Source organism: Microcaecilia unicolor, chromosome 1 (genome assembly GCF_901765095.1).
Source record: "Microcaecilia unicolor chromosome 1, aMicUni1.1, whole genome shotgun sequence".
NCBI classification, from domain to species: domain Eukaryota; kingdom Metazoa; phylum Chordata; class Amphibia; order Gymnophiona; family Siphonopidae; genus Microcaecilia; species Microcaecilia unicolor.
Window position 1 is genome coordinate 37,877,435 of NC_044031.1, and position 26,054 is coordinate 37,903,488.

General features: G+C 44.0%; 1 protein-coding gene across 1 annotated transcript in view; it reads left to right on the forward strand.

Annotated features, from left to right (window-relative positions):
• Positions 1 to 26,054, forward strand: part of KCNH2 (potassium voltage-gated channel subfamily H member 2) — a 948,799-nt gene that overhangs the window by 524,461 nt on the left and 398,284 nt on the right. Inside the window, exons 4-5 of the mRNA XM_030195619.1 lie at positions 13,102 to 13,545; positions 16,368 to 16,582. Coding sequence (XP_030051479.1) covers positions 13,102 to 13,545; positions 16,368 to 16,582 — 659 coding nt within the window. The remainder of the gene's footprint in view (positions 1 to 13,101; positions 13,546 to 16,367; positions 16,583 to 26,054) is intronic.

The window sequence follows — 26,054 nt, forward strand, 5'->3', positions numbered from 1 at the left end:
GACAGACCTTATAGACCTACCAACCAGAAACACAACAAGATCCGCACGAACATACCTAAATCTCCACCACCCAAGCTGCAAAGGTCTCAGATACAAATCAACCTATGCATCCAGCTTCTCCTATATATGCACACAATTTTGGAACACATTACCGACCGCCGTGAAAACAACATATGACCACCTAAGCTTCCGGAAATTACTGAACACCAACCTCTTCAAAAAGGCATACCCTAGCGATCCAACTTAAATGCCTGAACCCTGCAACATAACGAAACCAAAGCTCATACTGGATATAACAACCTCCTCCTTATGATTCTCCAATGTGTCTGTCACACATGAACTTTTACTCTACTACTAAATCACCTTGTATTTGTTCTACCAAAACTGGCGTACTATGTAAGCCACATTGAGCCTGCAAATAGGTGGGAAAATGTGGGATACAAATGTAACAAATAAATAAATAAATACCGCTGTACTGTGCCAAACTTAAGCGCCAGTATTTACACCAAGTTTTACTTGGCATAAATTCCTGTGACAAGGTTTAAATGAGCGTAAGTGCTCTAGGCGTATTCTAGCCACGGTTTGTAGAATATACCTAGGTGGTAATTTTTTCAACGACGATTTTTCAGGTGCCATATATAGAATCTAGCCTTATATGTGCGCTTACATTAATAGACCACCAGCACTTATGCAAGTAAATGTACATTTGTGTGCATAAGTGTTAGAGACATATTTGGAGCTATGACTACAGCACTACATAGAAAGAGTGCAAAGAGCGTGAAAGGAGAAATCAGGGCTTATCCCATGCCCTAAAGATTGACTGCTAACTAATAATATATATCTCAAGAAAAGTAGCTGCTAGAAGCCTTGAGAGAGCTCAACAATGAAGGAACGTAGAAGAATACAGGAGAGATCATCTCAGAGGAGACCAAGAATTGTGATTTCTTTGAATACGTTTGATACGTTTTGCACCTTACTTTGTTTATAGGGCTCTTTAGCTCATAATTTTCATTACTTTGTTAATATATGCATTTATACATTTTGGGAGAGCCCAATAAATGGGGGTTTTGCTATATTACATATCAGTCTCCATCTTTCCTTTCCCCCACCTCCTGGAGATTTTGTTCTGTTTCTATAACCAGCCATCTGGGGACCCTTATTCTAGTCTGTGCGTTGGGAAGGGACTGAGAAGAGATTTGTACATTTGTATCTTAGATGTCTCTAATTGTTGTGTGTCCATCTCTGGGGTCACCCTCAACCCCAACCAATCTGAGAGGTCTGTTACATATATTTTGCTTTGAAACTTGCTATCGGTATAAAGTACTTGTAGACACTTGCAGTTGATTTATGTGTGTATGATTTGAATAGAAAGTAGTTATAGTAGAAATTTGAAAATGCATTCTCTGCACATATTTTACCCCTCTTTGACCTATACACTCTCTGAGAACCATGCACCAACATGGAAAAAAGGCAGTATTCAGACAGCCAACTTAGGTGGGTTAAAGGCTTTGAAAATTTTCCTCTCTCTAATCTTCTTCTCTTCTGTCCTAGTTTGATTCATTTTTCTTTCAGTATGCAGTCGTGCAGGCCTGACTGTTGTACCACATCAAGCTCAGTTGAACTTCCCAAGCACCCAGGTTCTAAGGATGTAATAAGTCTGGTGCTTCTAAGAGACTCTTTTGGCTAATGGTTCTTCTTTGAGTTATTGAAAACAAAAAGAGCAATGTAATTAGCTTGTAGGCTCCATGCCAGTAGAAATATTAAATAACAGAAAAAAAACAGAGCAAGCAGCTTGTGTATAAAGAAAAATCCAAATGGCTTTGAGAGCCTTAAAGGTAATGAAGAGAAATGGATTACCCAAGGCTGAGGTCATACCAAACCAAGAGCAATTACAACCAAGGATGGAGATGAGGAGACTGCACAAGAGACAAAGGGTCAGATTTTAATTCCAGGCCAAAGCAGGGAACAATAACTACATAGGACTGTTTGTGCCATTTCAAGACAGCACATTTCCTGCAACTTAAGAAGGAAAAATATATCCGTGGAAGAACTTGTGCATAAAGTGGTGTGAAACTTTCCCGAAAGTGTTACAGTTGGGAAATGATGGCTGTTTGCAGAGCTCTGTCCAAAAAATGTGTTGCTGTCCAGAAGCTGCAGGAAATTGGACTAAAGAAGCTGTACTTTAGAATTGTGCAAGTACACTGGCCTGCTGGCTTCTTGCATTCTGTCACAACTCAAGATAGGTGAGCCCTTGGGCCACAGTTGAGTTTAAGCTATCCGCCTGGTCTGAAGTTAGGCAGGCCCCAACTGGCAGCAGGCAAGTCTTGCCCCAGCCAAGACCAGACCAGAGGGTGGTTTTTAGAAGAGCCCTTGGGGTTGGCCTGATGAAATCGAGGCCAGGGGATACAAGAACCTGAGAATCCAGAGACCAGGAACCACAGAAGATGCAAACAGTCACAGGCTGGAACAAGATGGAGAGCACAGGCTGGGTCTTGGCTGGAACCAGGTCAGAACAAGACAGAAGACACAAACTGGAGCAGGCAGGAACAGGATGGACGACATGGACTAGAACAGAGCTGGAGACGAACAACAGGAACAAGGCTGGGGTCAACAGGAACAGGCTGAAGATAATTAGAACAAAGCTGGAGTCAACAGGAACAGGACAGAAGACAAACTGGAACAAGGCTGAAGACAACTGGAACCAGGAACAAGGCAGGCAGAAACACTGAAACAACTCACACTAAGCTTGGACTAGGCGACCCGTTGCAAAGGCAAAGTGGAAGAATTCCAGGGCTCCTTAAAAAGGCCTCCGAATATGATGTCATCCTGGGCATCCTGAGATTCTCCTGCTGCTAGCCTTTTAAAGGATGGGCCGGAGTGTGTGTGCCTAAGGAGGAACTGGTGCTAGAAGCAGCAGGAACAGAGAAGCCCACATGACTGATGGTATGCCATGAAGTGCCAGAGATCATGGTGCTGCAGCCCGTCGTGGCAAAGAGACAAACTAGAGGCCCAAGAGAGACCAGGGGGCCCATCCCTGACGCCGGCCGACAATGAAGTGTGAGTCAGAGCGCAGGGCCCGGCCATGACACATTTTGCTTGAATCTGCTACTATAGTATTAAAATTATTGATACTACCACAAATCCTAAACAGTATTTCCCAAGTCAGTCCTGGAGTACCCCCTTGCCATTCAGGTTTCCAGATATCCACAATAAATATGCATTGCATATAATAGAGGCAGTGTTTGCAAATCAATTTCGTGCATATTCATTGTGGATATCCTGGAAACCTGACTGGCAAGGGAGTACTCCAAGACCGACTTGGGAAACACTTTGCTATAACATGGTGCATAAGTTAGGCGCTATTTGTGCACATATGTTGTAGAATACTAGCACTTAACGTGTGTATGATGCATGCTTACACGCATCTGAGAGATACACTCAGTAGACCTGCCAAGTCTCCCTTATTCAGCAGGCGGCCTCCTGCACTCCCGCCAAAATGGGTAAGTCTCCCACTGTGAGCCTCCCCAGCTCCAACCCAAACTTTTCCTCGTTCCCATTGCCACTCCTCCTCAATGCTGCAGCAGTGGTGGCAATGGTAAAAGCAGGGTATAAAGATGCAAACGCAGCACCATTTCCCTGCACACACCGTTCCTAGATCTGCTGGTCCCACCCCGTCCGATGCAGGAAGTTTACGTCATAGGTGACAGGACCGGCAAAACTAGTAGCGATGCACTCAGGAATATGGTCCATGTACTGTTTTTGCCGAAGCCATCCAAGGAAAGAATAGAAGGGAGGGGAAACAGAGAGAGAAAAGGTGTAATGATGGAGTAGGGGGTGAAAAGAGATGGAGAGAGACAAACCATGATGGATGGGGAGAAAAAGAGAGATAAGGTAGTGGGGAGATAGAGAGATGGGGTAATGCTGAATGGGGAAAAGAGAGAGAGAGAGAGAGACACGCTGCATGGGGAAGAGGAACAGACAGAGAGGGATGATGCTGGATGGGGGAACGAGAGAGAGATGGTGATGCTAGATGGGACATCCAAGTTGAGTGGGTGGGACTTTGTGGAATGGGCGGGGCTATGGCAGGACTAGGGCGTGTACTAAAATCTCCTTCTCCATAATTGGACCCCTTGGCAGCCCTGACTCAGCAGTATTCTATAACATATGTGTACAACTGCCTTAGGGGCATAGTGTCAATGTGGACTACAGTTAAGATGTGTTATTTTACCACTAACTCGTGCAATATTAGCACAGGTCTCATTTTATGCAGTGAGACTTAGTTGCTGATAACTGGGGTTAACAGTAAATAACACGTCTTAACGGTAGCCAACGTTGATAACTTCCCAAGTGAGTGTATAAACGCAAGAAGGGAAAAACACATGGGCAAAGTATAGGCAGGACCTGGGTGTGTCTCCCACATACACCCAGTTCTTACAAAATACTGTAAGTAACGTCTGTAGGCGCTAATATTTACAAGATGAAAAGAAGGAGCAAATCCTCACGAAACCTCATATTGTACAATATTGTTTAGCTTCATTTTGTTCCATTACATCATTTACATTCACCCCCACTACTTAGAGATGCCGTACTTTTTATTGTGTTTTTTTTAATACAACCCATATACCTTGTCCTAGAAGTGTTATTTCATGCAACTAACTTTATCTTTCTATCTAGATTTAATGACTTGGATGGTGACCACACTCTTTTATTAGATGTTTTTGCCATAACATTCAGAGGTACAACTTCAACATTTTCTATACAGGTTTTATTTGTACCTTTTCTTCATCCATACATCCATATGTATGATCACACAACATATTTATATACGTTTTTTTCATTTTTTAATGTGATGTTTTTATAGCATTGCTTTTATGGAACTTCATTTAAGTGCAAATGTATTCAACTGTCATTTAATGTATCATTTAAATATTTGATATTTATTTATTTACTTAACCATTTATTTATTGTAAGTTTGTTTATGTCACCTGATTGTTTTCATGTCCATGTTTCATGTAGATTTACCGGACCTCTGAGGCAGGCCTTTTGTGCCGAAACACAGCCATGTTGGGTCATTTTTCAGCCTGTTCATAATAAAGACTCTGATATCCTCTTTGGATTCACCTCACTTTTGTACTTACAGTGCTAATATTTACACTTGCTACATCTATGCCATAAGGGTTACTTGGAGGGGCATAATCGAACAGAAACGCCTATCTCCATGGGCGTTTATCTCCGAGAACGGGTCCGTGAAGGGGCGGACCCAAGCGTATTTTCGAAAAAATTAGACGTCCATGTTTTATTCGCCAAGTTGTGAGCTGGGCGTTTTTGCTTTTCAGCGATAATGGACAATGAAATCGCCCAGCTCAAAAACGAATAAATCCAAGGCATTTGTTCGTGGGAGGGGCCAGGATTCGTAGTGCACTGGTCCCCCTAACATGCCAGGACACCAACCAGGCACCCTAGGGGGCACTTTTACAAAAACAGAACAAAAGGTAAAAGAGCTCCCAGGTGCATAGCACCCTTCCCTTTTGTGTTGAGCCCCCCAAATCCCCCTCAAAACCCACTGCCCACAAGTCTACATCATTACTATAGCCCTAAGGGGTGAAGGGGGGCACCTACATGTGGGTACAGTGGGTTTGGGGGGGTTGGACGACTAAGCATTAAGCAGCACAATTGTAACAGGTAGGGGGGGATGGGCCTGGGTCCACCTGCCTGAAGTCCACTGCACCCCCTAACAACTGCTCCAGGGACCTGCATACTGCTGCCAGGGAGGTGGGTATGACATTTGAGGGTCAAAATAAAAAGTTGTGAAACATCATTTTTTGTGGTGGGAGGGGGTTTATGACCACTGGGGGAGTCAGGGGAGGTCATCCCCGATTCCCTCCAGTGGTCATCTGGTCATTTAGGGCACTTTTTGGGGCCTTATTCGTGAAAAAACAGGGTCCAGGAAAAGTGCCCTAAATTCTAGCTAAAAACGCATACTTTTGTCCCATTATCTGTGAAATGCGCCCATCTCTGTTCGGCAGATAACCACGCCCCAGTTCCGCCTTCGCCACACCTCTGACACGCCCCCATCAACTTTGTCCGCATCCGCGACGGAGTGCAGTTGAAAACGTCCAAAATCGGCTTTCGATTATACCGCTTTATTCGTTTTTGTGAGATAAACGCCCATCTCCAGATTTAGGTCGGAACTTGGGCGTTTTTCTCGTTCGATTATAAGCAGGATAGTAACATAGTAGATGACGGCAGAAAAAGACCTGCATGGTCCATCCAGTCTGCCCAACAAGATAAACTCATATGTGCTACTTTTTGTGTATACCTTACCTTGATTTGTACCTGTCCTTTTCAGGGCACAGACCGTGTAAGTCTGCCCAGCACTATCCCCGCCTCCCGCCACCGGCTCTGCCACCCAATCTCGGCTAAGCTCCTTAGGATCCATTCCTTCTGAACAGGATTCCTTTATGTTTATCCCACGCGTGCTTGAATTCTGTTACCGTTTTCATTTCCACCACCTCCCACGGGAGGGCATTCCAAGCATCCACTACCCTCTCCATGAAAAAATACTTCCTGACATTTTGCTTGAGTCTGCCCCCCTTCAATCTCATTTCATGTCCTCTCGTTCTACCTCCTTCACATCTTCGGAAAAGCACTTAAATATAGGTATGTTTCTGATGATTTACACTAGTATTCTATAAAAACATTTGCGCTCAAAAATAGTGCTCAGCATGCATAAATGTGGCACCTAATTTCTAGTGCCATTTGTAGAATTGCTGCCTACATGCACACAGCACCGCCCAGACACATAAAGACAGTCTCTGCTCCATGGAGGTTGCAGTCTACTTGAGACACACAATGACAAATAGGACCGGATTCAGTAAATGGTGCTGAAAAGTAGGTGCTGGAAAAAATTTGGGCGCCATTTACAGAATCTGGGGGATAATGTTTAGTAATCAAGTATTGCAGCAAAAACATGTTTAAAGTGAGGGTGAAGCTCAAGTAGAGTCAGAGGTTTCGGATTTAAAAGCAAACTGGGGGAGAGATGCACAGAACTCAGGCACTGTTCTCTACAGTGCTGGAAAAAAACAAGTAGAGCACTGATTTTTTTTTTTTAAGCGACCAATGCTCAACACTAACAGCATTCAAATTCTATGCACACTGTTAGTGTTGAGCATTGGTCGGTAAAGGGCTCTGGAACTTCCTGGAGCTTGTCCACAAGAGCTGTGCAGTGGATGCATCTCTTGTGTGCATGTCCAGTGATGGGGGAGAAGCAAGAAAACGTTTTGGCGGTGGCTGGAAGTCGGAAGCAACGGGATAAGTGTTCGGGGAAGAGAAAAAGCTTCTGTCGCCTGAGGGGAAGTTAGGAAGCAAGCGCGGCTATGGGAGTCACCTCACCCTAACAACTTAACCTACCAACAGCTCAGAAGCTTTCGTTGTTAGAGCAGGGAGTTTCCATGCACCGTTGTTCTGAGCATTGCACGTGATTGTTAATGATCTTTGTTAAGTCCTGTCTGATGGGTGTCAAAATATTTAATTATTTTGACTTCAAAGGTCTTGCGTTCCTGTATTGTTTTAAAGTTTCCTTTCAGTATTCTCACCATAAAATCATTGGTACAGAGTTCTGGTTTTGTAAAGTGCTGCCCCACAGAGGTAACATCCTGGTTGGCACTGGCATTTTTCATACGATGTCTATGTAAATTAAATCTCTTCTTCAGCATCTGACTTGTTTCTCCAATATACCACCCTTCGTCACATTTTTTACACTGGATGACATTTGCTACATTGGAAGATGAGCATGTGAAGGATTCCTTTTGGTCGAATATTTTTCCTTTGTGAATGACTGTGGGGTCTTGTGAAATGTTTTGGCATAGTTTGCAGCTGGATATATTTATTTATTTATTTATTTGGTTCACTTGTATCCCACTTTTTCCCAGCTTGTGTGGGCTCAATGTGGCTAACAAAGTTACAAGAAAATGACATAATACAGCAGGATATAATAGTTATAAAAAATTAACAAATACAATAACGTAAGCAGCTAAATAAGAGAATACGGATGGGAATACAGGAGCAACAAAAGGGAAGCAGACATAAGGTAAAAAGCGGGTAATCAAACAAAATGGAAATAGGGGTTTAAAGAGTATGGAGGTCTTTGGGACAGGCTTTACTAAACAAATAAGTTTTTAGTAATTTTTTTAATGTTAGGTGATCCGTTGTCTCTTTCAGTAGTCTCGGCAAAGCATTCCAGGATTGCGGGCTGATGAACGAAAAGGAAGAAGCGTAGATTGACCTGTACTTTTAGATTCCTGTAGGAAGGATAGTACAGAATAAGTACGAGATGACACCAATGAATTTCTGGGAGGTAAATCAATCAAATCACACATGTAAACTGGTGCTTCTCCGTAAATGATCTTATGTGTTAAGGCGCAGATTTTGAATTCAATACAGTCCTTAATGGGTAGCCAGTGAAGACTCTCACGGAGAGGCTGCGCACTGTCGAAGCGAGATTTTCCAAAGATTAGTCTGGCTGTGGTGTTTTGGACCATCTGGAGCTTCTTCAGAATATATTGCAAGGATGTGTGCCATTCTCTTCTTTTTGGGCCTCTGTTGAGAGCTTGCTTCTCACTAGCTTGTGTTTTAAATTGGGTGGCTGTCGGAAGGCCAGTACTGGTGGGGATGGGAATATCTCTTTCAGTAATTCATCCTCCTGGAGTAGTGGCTGCAGATCTCTTATGATTTTCCTCAGTTTTTCCAGCTCTGGGTTGTATGTCACTCAGTGCCATAGCGACAGCTAATGACATCCGGGGCGGGTCGCCGCTGCGCAACCCCCCCCCCCCCCCCCCCGGGTGCAGCATGGCGCGACCCCCCCCCCCCCTCTGTGGCACACCCTCCCGGAGCGCAACCCCCCCCCCCCCCCGGACCGCATTCTTACCTGCGGGAGGGCCGATCCGCCCTGAGTGCACGTCACTCGGAACTGCATCGGCCCCGCTGGTTCCCTGCTCTCTCTGCCCCGGAATAAGAAGTAACCTGTTCCTGGGCAGAGGGAATGGGGAACCAGCGGGGCCGTCACCCCCCGAGCGCTGCACCCGGGGCGGACCGCCCCCCCTTCCTACGCCACTGATGTCACTATAAGAGGGATTCTCAATTTCCAGATTGGCTTGGTTCAGGTAGGCGGAACTTACCCCCGTCTGTGGATGGCACCTCTCTACGTCTCTGTTGGTGGGGCATTTCTCTCTTGATCCGCCTGTAGGGGTCCATACCCTATTTCGTTTCTGTCTCGTGGCTCCATGTCTGTTGCTACAGTGGGAGTCCGACATAACATCAACTTGGAGAGTGGTACATTGCTTCTCCACTCCTCTGTTCAATTCTTTAACTGCTGGTGACTTCTTTGAGGCCGGTGCATGTCTTTTTGCTCTCTGCTGGGCTCTTTGCGGTTGGAGTTGGGACTTCACGGCTTCTTTTCTTTGGGTCAGCTGTTCGGGTTCCACATCTTGTTCTGGACCTTCGGAGACTCCCTCTGCCCCTTCCTTGAGCTATTCTCGGTCTCAGGGCACTGGCTGCCTTCCTGGTTCCTCTGCTTTTCTCTCATTTTTGAGGAATGATTTGTTCCCACAGTTGGGGAGCTCTGGACAACTCTACCTGACATCATTCCTGTCTGGGCTGATGCTCGGCATCTTCATACATGTCTCTTTTACCCTCTTGGGGTATTGATTGTTTTTCTTTTTGTGGTTTTTTCCAGCCCTACTGCTGTGACTGCTTTGCTGCATCTCATTAGTCTGCACTGGTCTAGTATTGATGACAAGGAAGGAAAAGTTATGCTCTTACCAGATAATTTTCTTTCCTTTAGTCATACCAGACCATTCCATTGTCCATCCTTTCTGTTTTCTTTAGGGTTCCTTCATTGTTGCTTCTTCTACGGCTAGCCTCCTTCATCTATATGACTGAGTCCCTTTTGGGCTTTTGGAAGCAGGGTCCCTTTCATAAGGGCAGAATTCACCTGTGCTCTCCATTCCACTTTACTATTTTATTTATTTAGATTTAGATTTTGCTCACACCTTTTTCAGTAGTAGTAGCTCAATACAGCTCTCAATTTTGCTTCACTGGCGAGCCACTTCTGCTTCGTTGGTGCATCTGCATGCCAGATGGGATGACTGAGTGGTACCTCAACTCGCTCCGCAATGGGTGGTATGGCTGACCCCTTGGTCGCACAAGAGCCCTGGAAGGTCTGCCACCTGGGCGTTCTAGGCTTCCCAGTGGGCTCTGTTTCCTGTTTCTTGTTTGTAGCAGTTGAAAGCACTATTGTTTGCCTATTCGAAATAATGAGCATTCTAGGCTGCACGATACCTATAAGGGATGAAGTACTTGGAACTATTTTCTCTGTCTCTTTCCGCTGGTGGATGGACACAACCCATTAATCTGGACTGGTCTGGTATGACTAAAGGAAAGAAAATGATCAGGTAAGAACATAATTTTTACTTTTGGGGGCGTACTGGGGCGGAGTCAGCACTTGGCTGGTTAAGTGCTGATATTCAGCACGTAACCGGCCAAGGTAACTGCATAACTAGGACAAAATAAAAGTCAGTCCTATCTTTATGTGGTAACCCATAGCCAGTGAAGTATCAAATATCTCAGTTAACCGGCTATGGGTTTGCTGGTTCTGGAAACCTGGAAATTTAATGCCGGAGCCCAGACATGGCCCAGCATTGAATTTCTGGGCATAACACTGGCTACGGTCAATAAAACTCTGAGCACCGCTGGCTGAATATTGATTCCATCATTTATGTATTTACAGGCTTTCAATATACTGCTAATCACAAATCAATGCTGCTAAGCAGTTTACAGAAAAACACATTTTAAAAACAAGTAGGAAAGGAGAAAAGGGAAAAATAGAAGGGGAGGAGGAGGGGAAGAGAATGAAAAGGAGAGGAGAGTGAAAGTCAGGTAAAGGGGCTCCATATAAAAAAAAAAAAGAGGAGAAGAGAAGGAGTACACATTAATTGATTTGATTTGTTTGCTTTATTTTTTGTCTACTATATTGTAAGCTCTTTGAGCAGGGACTGTCTTTCTTCTATGTTTGTGCAGCGCTGCGTACGCCTTGTAGCGCTATAAAAATGCTAAATAGTAGTAGTAGTACTCTCTTGTAACCAGAGCTAATATTGTGATGTCATAATGCCTCAGGCCACCAATAAGAGCCAACCTCATCAGTGATGTCACAATGGCTTGATTGTCCTATACTTGGCTCACTTTTATTACATAGCTCTTTGAGCAGGGACTGTCTTTCTTCTATGTTTGTGCAGCGCTGCGTACGCCTTGTAGCGCTATAGAAATGCTAAATAGTAGTAGTAGTAGTAGTAGTAGTAGAGTGAGGATTAGGTGTGGGATCCATAAGGGAGTTCAAAAGGCCAGGTTTTGATCTGAGTGACACTACTCTGGACGAGACCCAGAACGTTCCACCTATTGTTGAAAGGAGGATGCTTTTTGGCATCTAGCGATGCACATCGGAAAAAATGCTCTGCATCATCTTGGCTATTTCTTCAGCACTGATATCCTAGATGGAGACTGACAGCTGCTAAGGGCGAGGATAGCTGGTTTCAGGGTTTGGTTTAATAGTAGTGTCACACTGGCGCTCTTGGCTTGGTAGAATGGCTGAACAGTATGAGTGGATGGTATTTGTGGAAGGATTGATTTCCAGTGTCATTGGGCTGGGACTTGACCAGTTGGTAAAAGTAGGAGAGTAAGTTTTATAGAGTGCTTTGGGTGATCTTTGCAAGGCCTGGAAAGCAGAATTAAAACAAAAAAAAACATAATAAGAAGACATAGTTTTTATTTATTTTTGTTACATTTGTACCCCACGCTTTCCCACTCATGGCAGGCTCAATGCGGCTTACATGGGGCAATGGAGGGTTAAGTGACTTGCCCAGAGTCACAAGGAGCTGCCTGTGCCTGAAGTGGGAATCAAACTCAGTTCCTCAGTTCCCCAGGACCAAAGTCCACCACCCTAACCACTAGGCCACTCCTCCATTACCACTAGGCCACTCCTCCACTGTTGCTACTATTGGAGATTCTACATGGAATGTTGCTATTCCACTAGCAACATTCCATGTAGAAGTCGGCCCTTGCAGATCACCAATGTGGCCGCGCAGGCTTCTGTTTCTGTGAGTCTGACGTCCTGCACGTATGTGCAGGACGTCAGACTCACAGAAGCAGAAGCCTGCGCAGCCTTCTACATGGAATGTTGCTAGTGGAATAGCAACATTCCATGTAGAATCTCCAATAGTAGCAACATTCCATGTAGAATCTCCAATAGTATCTATTTTATTACATTTGTACCCCGCGCTTTCCCACTCATGGCAGGCTCAATGCGGCTTACATGGGGCAATGGAGGGTTAAGTGACTTGCCCAGAGTCACAAGGAGCTGCCTGTGCCTGAAGTGGGAATCAAACTCAGTTCCTCAGTTCCCTAGGACCAAAGTCCACCACCCTAACCACTAGGCCACTCCTCCATTCTAGTTGAGGTGGTGATGCTGGCGGATCTGATTCTGACGCTGATATGTCTCTAGTGATGCTGTGATTGTTGCTGAATATTATGATGTTAGTGCTGATGTGGTGTTTTGGTTTTTCCTGTTTGCTGTTGTACTTCTTTTGGTTTTGCTTATGGTTTTTCTGGTGAGTGCTTCTGTCGTGCAGTGGGAATAATAGCTTTCTGCTGTTTTAACGGTGGTGACGATAAGGCACTGCTGAAAATGCTATCTCAATAATAAAATCTGTGTTTATTTCTCCTCTCCCATTGGGTCACTCCATAGCTCAGGAACAAGTCTTCTGATTTCCGTTAGGCTGGTGCATCGTGATAGGAGTGCATTATGACAGAAAACGCTCTGTAGGATAATTTATGCAAAACTGTTCACTTTAGCTGAGTTCTGAAAATATACAAGGACATTATCAGAAAGGCTTTCTGGGTTAGTGTTTTCACACAGCTTAAGGAGAGAGTGTGTTGGTAATGTGAGAACATTATTTATTTTACTGCCGTGAGCTATTTAACTATGCACAAAATGAATAGTCGAGCACACCGCTGTTATATTTTTTATTTCTGCTTTTTCTGTTCCTACAGGGCGTGGCAAGTCTTTCAAGCTGAAACTCCCTACGTTGCTAGCCCTGGCAGCCAGTAAGCAGTCTCTTCCGCAAGAAGACCCCAACGCGGTCATTGTAGATTTCTCCAAGCAGAGCAGTGAGTCCGTGGCCATGGAAGAGATGACCACAACCCCCCTGGATAACTGTATAGACTCTCAACCCGAGGATCAGAAAGCTCTGCTAAACATTGAGAGTATGGCGTTCTTAAACGAGGCAGGAGATAGCAGGGACCTAGTGACTGAACCTTCACCTCAGGATGACAAGGACCGGCTTAACCTGGACATGTCATTCTCCAACTGCAGCCTCACACGTAGCCGATCCCGGGAGAGCTTCTACAGCGTGCGGAGGGCCTCTTCTGTGGATGATATAGAGGCGATGAAAAGTGACTTTGACAAAAAGTTCCGGAGTCGACTGTCTAGCACAGGTAAAGAAAACCAAGTCATAGGAAACAGGGGAACACATTTTAAAACAATCTAGCTGCATCAAAAAGGATTTACACAGCAAATCAGCTGCAAAATCCATAGGGATTTACAGGTGAACAGGCTTTTTATGAAAATTTATCTCCATAAATCAGTGCCTTACAGTTTATCCCATGATGAGGAAAACAAAATAGCAAATCCCCACTCCTCCCTCCCTTCTCTCATCCTCTCCCTCCTCCCCCATTTATCCACAGCATGAAGGCAGCAGCCATCAGCCCAGGACCCAATGTGTCAGTGTGAGCTCACAGACCCTAGTAGTCTGCATCGGTTTCCAATTTATACAGTAGAGAGGTGTGGTAGCCGTGTTAGTCCACTTTTAAAGGTAATCAATAGAAATAAAACAAAATAAAACATGGAAAAGAAAATAAGATGGTACCTTTTTTATTGGACCTAACTTAATGCATTTCTTGATTAGCTTTGAAAGGTTGCCCTTCTTCGTCAGATCGGAAATGTTGGTAGATGACAGTATATATATGTGAAACATCAAAGCATTCCAGTGACAGTCTAACAGGATGGGGGTGGATAGGTAAGAGACAGGAAGAGTCGGGTGGATGAGGGACAGGGAGATATGCATGGAGATAGGAGGATGACAGAGCAGTACAATCATGGGCTAGAAAACCCAGATCTTTAAGTCCTGTCTGGTGGGTGTCAAAATATTTAATCATTCTGACTTCAAAGGTCTTACGTTCCTCTATTGTTTTAAAGTTCCCTTTTAAGATTCTTACCATGAAGTCACTGGTACAGTGTTCTGGGGAGGGGGGGGGGGGGGGTGAGGGCGTCGGCAGGGAGGGCGGCCTTGCCACGGGCCCTGCTTTGTCTCTCGGCGGCCCTGCCTTCAAACTGGATTTGGGGTTATTTTTGTTATTGGTAATGGTTAACTTTGTTCAAATCATTTTTCTGTCACTTTTTCAGTAGAATACTGGCACGTTCCAGAGCTGCACCATTCCCAGTACTAGGTAGTCATGATGTCATTAGAAAAGGCAGGGTAACATTTAGCATGTGCATCTGGACTAGGGTCACATTTAGCATGTTCATCTGGACTAACAGGATTCAAGGAAAGGAAATTAACAAGTAAGACTACATTTCTCCTTTTAGGCTGCAAATATTAACAACCTTCAGATGGTCACATCCCATTGTGAGGCACTAAAAATGTGTTATTTATGTGAGAGTTGAAGTCTCTGGCTGCCTTTTAAATAGAATAAACGACTAGAGATAAATCAGAGGGAAACACACTGCTGACATGTGGTAAGCCCTTCCAACAATATGCTTCAGTGTATTAAATCCTAGACAAGGGCATTCAAGTAAAATGGGAATTTAGTTTGTGGTAAAACATCAATTTGCATTTCCAAATTAGGCTGTAAACAAAATTGTACAGATCTGAAATGCATAATCTGGCATTTATACAGATCTTATGAAATATATCTGGTTTTCTAGAAATTTAGAATGTAAACCAGAGACCTCAGAGTTACAGGCATGCTGTTTATAAACTCTCCCTCTACAGTCATGCTGTAGTAGTTAACTCATCATTTACATATTTTGAACAGTCTACAGTTCCCAAATGATGTATGATGCCATCTATAGAGGTGTATTTTCAAAGCACTTAGACTTACAAAGTTACGTGGAGGGGCATTTTCGATAGTGGTCTAAGTCGGACTTTGGACTTTTTGCGATAAACATACCAAATCCGAATAGGAAATACACCCATTTTCGAAAAAAGAAAAATGTCTCTCCTTTTTTTTTTTTTTTTTCAAAAATGCCATTTCAAACAAGGTTTTGTGCTTTGTGCGTTTATCTTTTTAGGTCATTTTCAGGAAGGAAAAAAACCTGCATAAAATCAAACCATTGGGATGTAAGAGGGGCCAGCATTTTTAGTAGACTGGCCCTCCAGACATCCCAGGAGAACAGTGGGGCACCCTAGGGGCCACTGCTGTGGACGTTATATAAATGCCTTCAGGTACACATCTCACCATTGCTCCCTGATCTTGTCAGCTGAGCCCTCCAAAGCCCACTACCCCCAACGGTACACCACTACAATAGCCTTTATGAGTGAAAGGGGGCACCTATGTGTGGGTACAGTGGGTTTCTGGTGAGTTTTGGAGGGCTCACAGTTTCCACCACAAGTGTAACAGGTAGGGGGAGGTATAGGCCTGGGTCCACATGTCTGCAGTGCACTACACCCACCACCACACTACTCCAGGAACCTGCATGCTGCTCTAATGAACCTGGCTATAACATCTGAGGCTGTCATAGAGGCTAGTGAGAACTATTTTTATTCACATTTTTTGGTGGGGGGAAGAGGTCGGTGACTACTGGGGGAGTTAGGGGGGGTCATCCCTAAATCCCTCCAGTGATCATCTGGGGCACCTTTTTGTGTCTTATTCATTAGAAAAACAGGTCTAGACCAACTAGATGTTTGGTTTTGCTCCATTATGGTTGTAAATCGTTCAAGTGTTAGGCATGTCCTAAGCCTGCCCTAATCTGCCTTTGAAATGCCACTGACACACCCCCTTGTGATTTGAATGCACTGCAAATGAAATGCATAGATAGATGTCTGCAAAGCAGGTTTCAAAAATACCGATTTGGACGTTTTGAGAAGAAATCTGTCCAAATGGTGCTTTATGCCACTTTTTGGATGTTTTTTTCTTTCGAAAATGAGCCCCATAATAACCTAAGGAACTTTGTAAGTCTGAGTGCTTTGAAAATGGGCCCCATGAGTAGTAGATCCTTTTAAAATGATCACTTGACTAGATGACTAATGTTCTTTCAGGGGCAATGAATAATGTAAGATCGAATCTCCTGAATTCCACCTCGGACTCAGACCTGATGAAGTACCGAACCATCAGCAAGATCCCACAGATCACACTCAATTTTGTGGACTTGAAGGGGGACTCCTTCATTGCCTCACCAGCTAATGAGAAGGAGATCATCGCTCCGTCCAAACTAAAGGACCGGACACACAATGTCACAGAGAAGGTCACACAGGTAAGGCCAATTGGTAGCAAAGTCGATCGTCCAAGCCCTGTCTTTAATTTACACTGTGCATGCAATCTTGAGTTTCGACCCTGTGTTCTATTTCCTTGACTTCTAGTGTGGGTTGAATGACACAATGGGATACAGTTACTCTCTGAAGACAGCAGATTATAAAATCTTCACACATGGCTGACATCATCTGATAGAACCTGGTTCTGAGAAAAAGTAACATAAAGTAACATAGTAGATGACGGCAGAAAAAGATCTGCATGGTCCATCTAGTCTGCCCAACAAAATAACTCATATGTGTATACCTTATCTTGATTAATACCTGTTCTCTTCAGGGCACAGACTGTATAAGTCTGCCCAGCACTATCCCCGCCTCCCGCCACCGGCTCTGGCACAGACCGTATAAGTCTGCCCAGCACTATCCCCGCCTCCTAACCACCAGTCCCGTCTCCCGCCACCGGCTCTGGCACAGACCGTACAAGTCTGCCCAGCACTATCTCTGCCTCCCACCACCGGCTCTGGCACAGACCGTGTAAGTCTGCCCAGCACTATCCCCGCCTCCCAACCACCAGTCCCGTCTCCCGCCACCGGCTCTGGCACAGACCGTATAACTTTGCCCAGCACTATCCCTGCCTCCCAACCACCAGCCCCGCCTCCCACCACCAGCTCTGCCACCCGATCTTGACTAAGCTCCTGAGGATCCATTCCTTCTGCACAGGATGCTTATCCCATGCATGTTTGAATTCCGTTAAAGTCCAGAGCTTTCAATAGTGTTGAACTATGCAGGGCTTCTCACATCTGTGCCATTCGCGGAGCCACCTTAGGGATCCGTTTACTTAAGTACGCTGAAAAATCGCTTGTGGTAATGTAGGCGCAGGTTTTGGGCACGCGCCAATCCATTTTTCAGTTTGCCTGTAAAAAAGCCCTTTTTAAAATTTTTGCCAAAAATGGACGTGCGGCAAAATCAAAATTGCCGCGCCTTCATTTTTGGTCTGAGACCTAACGGTAAAGTCTCACGCAGTAACTAGGTGGTAATGACCTACGCGCGCCAAATGCCACTTGGCGCGTGCAGCTGACGCGCACCAGAAAATAAAAACTATTTTTCAGGTTCGAGTAGCGGATGCACGCCAAAAATGAAATTACCGCAAGGGCCATGCGGTAGCCGTGCAATAACTCCATTTTGGAGCACGTTGGGCGCGCGCAGACGCTTACGCGGCTTAGTAAAAGGGCCCCTTAGTTCTTCATTTTCTACACACCCTGACATTCATGCTTTCACTTGAGTCCCGGTAAGGTAATTCTCTGCACCTCTTTTTCCCTCCAGTTAATTGTGTTTTCACTGGGATGCTACCTCTTTCCCTCTTTCTTCCCCTAGATTTTTGTTGAACTTTAAGTTCTTTCTTGATCTTTAGTGTGGCTGCAGGTTGCACTTTCATTGGTATATCAAGGGACATTGATCAGTCTCATTTTTCAACACTGAGTCATTTGATTTCACTATGGCTATTTTTTGCCTGATGTCCCCAGAAACTAGGGTGGACCGAATATTCGTATTCAGTTCGAATCCTGCCCTGAATTCATTATTCGTATTTGGCTGAATAGTGATTTAAATTCAAATACAAATAATCCAGGGTTCTACTGTGCTAAATCCTACTGAAATAAACACTTGATCTCCGATTTCACATCGCTTCTTTTATTACATGTTATGTTAAACTCAATGCCCATTATTTGTATTCGACCAAATAATATTTGTCATTATTCCTATCCAGATAAATAATAAAATATACTAGTTAGTACAGCTCTACCAGAATCAGAAGACCCCCACCAGCTTTCTCAAATTAAATTTGCTGATGACACAAAGTTATTCAAAGTCGTTAAATCGCGGGAGGATTGTGAAAAATTACAAGAGGACCTTACGAGACTGGGAGACTGGGCATCTAAATGGCAGATGACGTTTAACGTGAGCAAGTGCAAAGAGATACATGTGGGAAAGAGGAACCCGAATTATAGCTACGTCATGCAAGGTTTCACGTTAGCAGTCACGGACCAAGAAAGGGATCTAGGTGTCGTCGTTGATGATACGTTGAAACCTTCTGCTCAGTGTGCTGCTGCAGCTAAGAAAGCAAATAGAATGTTAGGTATTATTAGGAAAGGAATGGAAAACAAAAATGAGGATGTTATAATGCCTTTGTATCGCTCCATGGTGCGACCGCACCTCGAATATTGTGTTCAATTCTGGTCGCCGTATCTCAAAAAAGATATAGCGGAATTAGAACAGGTGCAGAAAAGGGCAACGAAAATGATAAAGGGGATGGAACGACTTCCCTATGAGGAAAGGCTAAAGTGGCTAGGGCTCTTCAGCTTGGAGAAAAGGTGGCTGAGGGGAGATATGATAGTGGTCTATAAAATAATGAGTGGAGTTGAACGGGTAGATGTGAAGCGTCTGTTTACACTTTCCAAAAATACTAGGACTAGGGTCATGCGATGAAGCTACAGTGTAGTAAATTTAAAATGAATCGGAGAAAATGTTTCTTCACGCAACATGTAATTAAACTCTGGAATTTGTTGCCAGAGAATGTGGTAAAAGCGGTTAGCTTAGCGGAGTTTAAAAAAGGTTTGGACGGCTTCCTAAAGGAAAAGTCCATAGGCCATTATTAAATGGACTTGGGGAAAATCCACTATTTCTGGGATATGCCGTATAAAATGTTTTGTACTTTTTTAGGATCTTGTCAGGTATTTGTGACCTAGATTGGCCACTGTTGGAAACAGGATGCTGGGCTTGATGGACCTTTGGTCTTTCCCAGTATGGCAATATTTATGTACTTATGTAAGTGCAGGTGGGTCAGAAGAATGACATCAGTCAAATAAACAGTATTCCTAGCTATGGGGCCATGAGAGCAGAAGGAGCAGCCCTTCCATTTGAACACCTTCTTTCTCACCACTGTCCTCCAATAAAACCATTGCACACTCTATGCTTATCTGCAACATCAGTTTACTGAGTGAGACTTAGGTTTGTAAGGAATCAATATCAGTCTGTTGCTTCACAGATAATAACTGAAATTTTAAAGGTTTCCTCTCTTTTCCTTCTCTTTAGCTTCATGGTTCACATGATAAATTCTCCACTTTCATTGGGTGACTTTCTGGATCTGGCAGTGGGTGATTTCTTTAACTCACACTGTCAGTCACATTTTCAACCAAGATTTAACGTAACCTCATGTAGAACAGGGCTTTTTCCCTCCTCTTCTCTTTTCCCTCTTTCACTTCTCTACCAAATGTAGATGGTGCAAAAAAAGTTTAGATTGTGAGTCTACTAGGGACAGAGAAAGTACTTGGATCTAATATATATGTAAACCACTTTGGTTGCACCACAGAAAGAAAGAGGCAGCCATTCCACCCACATCACTGGAGTTCCCTTGGCTGGATTCTACCCTGACATCCAGACTCCTCACTTCCTTCCTTGGTCTCTCAGCTCTCTCTTTGACATGCATGGACCAGACGTTTTTCCAGGCATTCTCGGCCTTTTCCACTGGCCTTGGAGGATTCCTCTCTTTCTTGGTTTGTGGATGGTAATTTAACACTTTGGGAGGCCACCCTCTACAGGATTCTGGGCTCCTAAATTCTGCTGAGCCCTCCTCCTGTTTCTATCAGGCAGGAAAACACATTGAGAAATCCTGAGATTTTCTCCCCTTTAGGGAGTACTCTTTTTTTTTTTTTTTATAATAAGTTTATTAAATCATAACAATACACCACAGAAAATGCAACAGAACAGAACAAAACACACAATATGGTACAGAGTGCTGAGTTCTAACCCTAAAATTAGTCCTTATTGGATAGAAAAAGGTCTAAAGACTTCCATTTGCGGATAGCTGATTTGTGTCCAGACAGGGAGAGTACTGCAGATTGCTCATATTTTTTATAAAGCAGAATCCAATTCCACCACACCACCACATTCACATGGGAATTATCCTTCCAGTGCGAAATGGCCAGTTTCAGCGCAACTGAAACCAAAAAGTCATACAATAACTTATCATTGTCCGTGTAGAGAAATGATATACAAACAGATTTCCATATCACATATTTAGGTAAAAAAGATTCTTGGAAACCAAAAATCTTTTCCAATTTTTCCCAAACATCTGACCAAAATGTTACAAGAGGTGGACATTCCAACAGTAGGTGTGTGAGAGTTCCAGTTTTGCTTTTACAGGGAGTTCTCTTTTTAATTTCTTTTGTGCAACTCTCTTTTTCCTTTGCTTTGGTACCTGGATGGTTCTTCAAGACTTTTCCATAATCAGGCCTGAGACCACTGGCTGCTAGTCTATGGCGGTACCATTTGGCAGAAAAGAGACAAAAGACCTTTTTCCTGCCAGCATTTGGACTTTTAGGAATTTTGGGACCTTATGGCTCCTTCCCTGGCTTTCCCTTGAAGAAAGTCCAGCTAGAAAATTCCTTGGGGCATATTTAACTAGGCTGCTACAAGGGTGTGTCTACCTCTGAATCAACACCACAGAAAAACAATTATCTCCTGGGGCTGGGGACTAGTGACACACAGGTCACATCTCTTTAAAGCCTTGTAAGGAACTGACTAAGGAGGTGGCTCTGCATGATGTGACAGGCATGAGAAACCCTGACTAAGCACACTTCATCTCTCTAGAAAGCTAGGGCAGCTTTAATACTTCTGTTTACTTTTTTTTTTTTTTTTTGATCCAACCTGGGTTCTGCCAGATGATGTTATTACCCATGCCCAAGGAAACATTACAGGTAAGCTACTTTTCTTTCCCAGGCATCTGGAGGAATCCCTGATTTGGGCCTTGCTTTTACATCAGACTCTGTTAAGATATACTGGATCTGAAATGTTACTTTGGGCCCCCCTTGGATTCCTTTGTCAGACATATGAACTGCTATTGAATGTTGTAACCAAGGATTCACGTTGTTTGCATTGGCTCTGGTAGCTGATAGTTGCATCGTTTCGAGGTGCTTTCAACTATTTGATCCATTTTGCTTAGTAGGGAAATACACATACTTTAATGTTATGTCTGTTAAAGCAAAGAATTTCGGAACATGCTGGTGCTCAGGACTAGGGAATAGACTAGATTTATGTCAGGATAACTTGAATATATTTTAGGATAAGCCAAATAAGGAGTCTGGCCTAATGGCTGCCTCTCTTTCTTATGTATCACAGTGGGGACCTGTTATTTGAGCACGATTTCTGGTGTTCTGTTTGGGAATTATACTGTTCCATATTGCCACATGTGGTGTGTACTCAGACTAAACTGTTAATTCAGATCTATGTACAGTATATCCCCAGTTGTTTCATAAATGGACTCCCATGATATCTGATACTTGTTGGACACACTGTAGGTTAACAGCAGATTTCATTCCTGTTTGGTGGTCCCGCGCTTGTGTAAAAATCTATTGGAATCAGTGGCGTTCCTAGGGGGGCTGACACCCGGGGCGGATCGTGGATGCGCCCCGCCCCCCAGGTGCAGCACGACCCCCCCCCCAGCGAAAGAACCCCCCCCGCCCGGGTGCACGCCGCTGGGGGGGGGGGGGGTGCCGCGCGCGTCTGTCGTTCATTCCATACTCCCTGTGCCCCAGAACAGGAAGTAATCTGTTCCGGGGCAGAGGGAGCATGGAACGAACGACGGGCAGGCGCGCGCGGCACCCCCCCCAGTGGCATGCACCCAGGGCGGACCGCACCCCCCCCCTAGGAATGCCACTGTTTGGAACTGTTGTCATAGGCAGTTAGCACAGATTTTGGATGCAGAAATTTAAATGGGCATTTCTTCATTCTTATTGGGAGGAAGCTCTGATTTAACTCTTAGCAAATCGAAACTTGAATGCACTGTTTACTTCTGATGGCAAGATATTGATCTGGCCAGATCTTGTAAATGAGAAGCCGCTCTGACGCATTTACGGCCCTGTTTACTAAGCAGCGTTCTAGGCGCATTAACGTTTTTAACGCGCATTAACCATGTACGTGCATTAACCATGTACATGCCTACAATATCCCTGTAGGCGCCTACATGGTTAGCACGTGTGCTAAGTGTAGGCGTGCTAAAAACACTAACACTCCTTAGTAAACAGGGCCCTTAGAGTGGTTACAGAAAGCTCAGGAAGTTTTTATTATGGAGAAGTTAACTTATGAGGTTCAAGATAAGCAACCAGTTTTTTTTTTTTGGGAGCTCTAGATGCCTTTTTTCCATTATGTTTAAATTTGCAAACTCTGTAAGAGATTTTGTTAGTTTTTATATAGGATGTATGAGGTAATACCTTCTTAAATATAAATCTGGTTTATATTTAATCTTTCTGGAGATTATTTATGTAATTGGTACCTTTAGTATGTATAATAATTAATAAGCTTTCTATGTTAAGGAGGGTGAGAGGAGGGAGGGGGTGGGGGTATAGTTGAATTAAGAATGTTTATATCATATTAACCCCCCCCCCTGTTTTCTAGCTGTCACTGCGCTAATGCCGACAGCCCATTCGCTTTGAATGGGCTGTGTCGGCATTGGCGCACGGCTTTGTAGACAGGGGGGTTGAATTGTTAAATGTGATATTGTTATGGAAAAATTCTGTAAAATGTAATTTAAAAAAAAGGCTTCTATTGTCACTGGTTGAACTACTGTAGAGCTGGCTCTTTTCACAGCGTGCACTACCTTTCAGTCTTTTGCATTACGCTTCTGCTGGATGTTGCCGATCTGCCCAATGTGCTGAACTTTCTAACTACAATACAACTTGACTTGCAATTGTTTGAGATTTTCTTACAAATGTTTAAGATTTTCCTCTATGTGCCATATATAGACTAGGTTTTTATGTGCAAGATATATACAGATATATTAAATAAGTAAATACTGGAGGCCCTCATGGACAATTCTGTAAACTAGATGCTAACCTTTACATGCACTTGCTTGCGCGTATGCTGAATAGCAGCACTTAACCACGTAACTGGTGAATCTGCCCCCCCCCCCCCCACCCCGACTAGGGCCGGCTCAAGGCAAGATGCTAACTGAGGTGGAGCTAGCATGCCCCCCACAGGCGTTTTAACTTGTCACAGTGACATTCCAAACCCGGCCTCAGCAGCGATTCCCATATGCTGCCCTGCTGCCGCTGGCACCTGCCTCTTCCCTTACTGTGGAGGGGGGAAGAGGGGTTGGTGGTTGAGAGGCTAGGATAGGGGAGGGCAGACTTATACGGGGTCTGTGCCAGAGCCGGTGATGGGAGGCGGGACTGGTGGTTGGGAGGTGGGGAATACTGCTGGACAGACTTATACGGTCTGTGCCCTGAAAAAGACAGGTACAAATCAAGGTAAGGTATACACATATGAGTTTATCGTGGGCAGACTAGATGGACCGTGCAGGTCTTTTTCTGCCGTCATCTACTATGTTACTATGTATGTTACTATGAAACAGGAAGTTACTTCAGAGAGGCGGCCACAGTAAAGGGAAGAGGCGGGTGCTGGTGGCAGCAGGGCAGCTTATGGGAAATGCTGCTGCTGGGTTTGGAACATCATCGTGACAATGTAAAACGCCGCAAAGCTGCTCCCCCAGATGCCGCTCCTGAAGAGTGCCGCCTGAGGCCCCCACCTCAGGTGGCGGGCTGCCTCTAGCCCTGACTGCCCAGAACATAGCCGATTTCAACTTAGACAGAGGGGATGTTCAGCAACACTGAATATCCCTGGATAACCCCTCACAGGCAATTTAACTGGGTAGGAGCTTCTTAAATTGCTTTGAATATCGACCCCTAGGTGTGTATATACTGAGTTATGCTAGTATTCTTTTTTTTAAATGTGTTTATTAATAAAACATTACAAGCAAATAATACTTGAACAGAACAGGATACAAATAATAAACAATATTAATCAAAGGAAATAATTCAGTTCAAATAAGAAACCACAAATCCTTTCTTAGCCCCTAACACTGGGATCCTACAGCAACTGCAGAGACAAATCAATTATCAGTAACAAAAGCCAAAAATATAGCCTAGCCCTTAATTTCCTGTTGTTCCCTTCCAATGTCCCAATGTTCTTTTCAATTGATTTATTCCTTATTGATTTTGATTTTGCCACATTTAATTCCTCAATGTAATCCATAACCTGAATTGTAACAAATTGTATTTCCACCAATCATAATGTACTGTAAGCCACACTGAGCCCGCAAAAAGGTGGGAAAATGTGGGATACAAATGCAATAAAATAAATAAATAAATAAATATTTAATCCTACACCCAATGTTAACAAATCATGTTCTAATCAGCAAACAATCACATTCTGTACCCTATACTGCAGGTGTATCATCTATCTGCAATGGAAATGTATTTTCCAGAAACTGTTTAAGTTGGGCAGGATCACAGAAAACGTATCTCACATTATTTAACTTAACTAAACATTTTACAGGAAAAAGGAGAAAAACATCTCCACCATTTTGAACCACACGTTGGTGCAAAGCAACATCAGGAAAACACCACACCTTTTGCCCTTTAAACAACAAATTCCTATCTTTGACATATGAATGAAGAACTAAGTTTTTATCAGATTTAAACACAAATGAGACTAGGAGAGTGGCTCGTTTGTCCACAGTATCTTGTGATGTTTCCAAATTTTCCGAAATGTTTAAACTATCAAGAGAAATTGGAACCTCTGCACTATTTCTAACCAGACCCACCGTCCCAGGTGGCATTTACTTCTTATATGGGAGATAGATTTTATTCACTGGGGGCAGGGATTCACTAGGTAGCTTTAAAAGCTCTTGCATATATGTTGTTCTTTCACTAAAAACAGCTGTTCTTTGGAGACAATCAAGAATCTTAAATTGCATACGCGCAAAGAATTTTCCACACGGTCCATTTTGTATTGCAAGTCTAGCATAGATTTCATCAGTCTCGCCTGATCATCCCTTAATATTGAATTTCTTCTCTCAAACCAGTAAGGGCTCCACAATTTTCCATAGCACCAGATTCCAGCTGCATTACACGTTGTGTGACACCGGCCACTGCCTTCTCCACAGCACTTGAGTATTTACAGTTTTAGTGAGACTAGTAATAGCCTGCCAAATGAAGGGCAACATGATTTCTGCTAGAACATCCACCTCCACATTCTTCTCCTGTTATTGCTCTCGCTTTCTGAAACCTCCGGGGGAAACCTCCAAGGTTTCCAGTAGTTCCTAACTCGCTGCTCCAACTCCACTCTCGGCATTTCCCGAACAGGGAGGGACTATCCCCGACAGCATACTCCAGCAGCCTCCGCACAGACTTCTGCACCTGAAGACACCACACACTTCCATGCACGAGACCAGCCGATTCGGTGAACTGCATGCTAGCCACTGTGGAGGTGTGCAGGCAGGCTGAGTGAAACATTCTCCCCAAGCCGTGACTGGTTCTTCTGTCCCTTCGAAGCACCAGGAAGTCCACCCGCATTCTCCTGGCAAACGGCTCCATAATGAAGCACTGAGGTCTGAATATTTGGTAAGGCAACCCTCAATTTTCC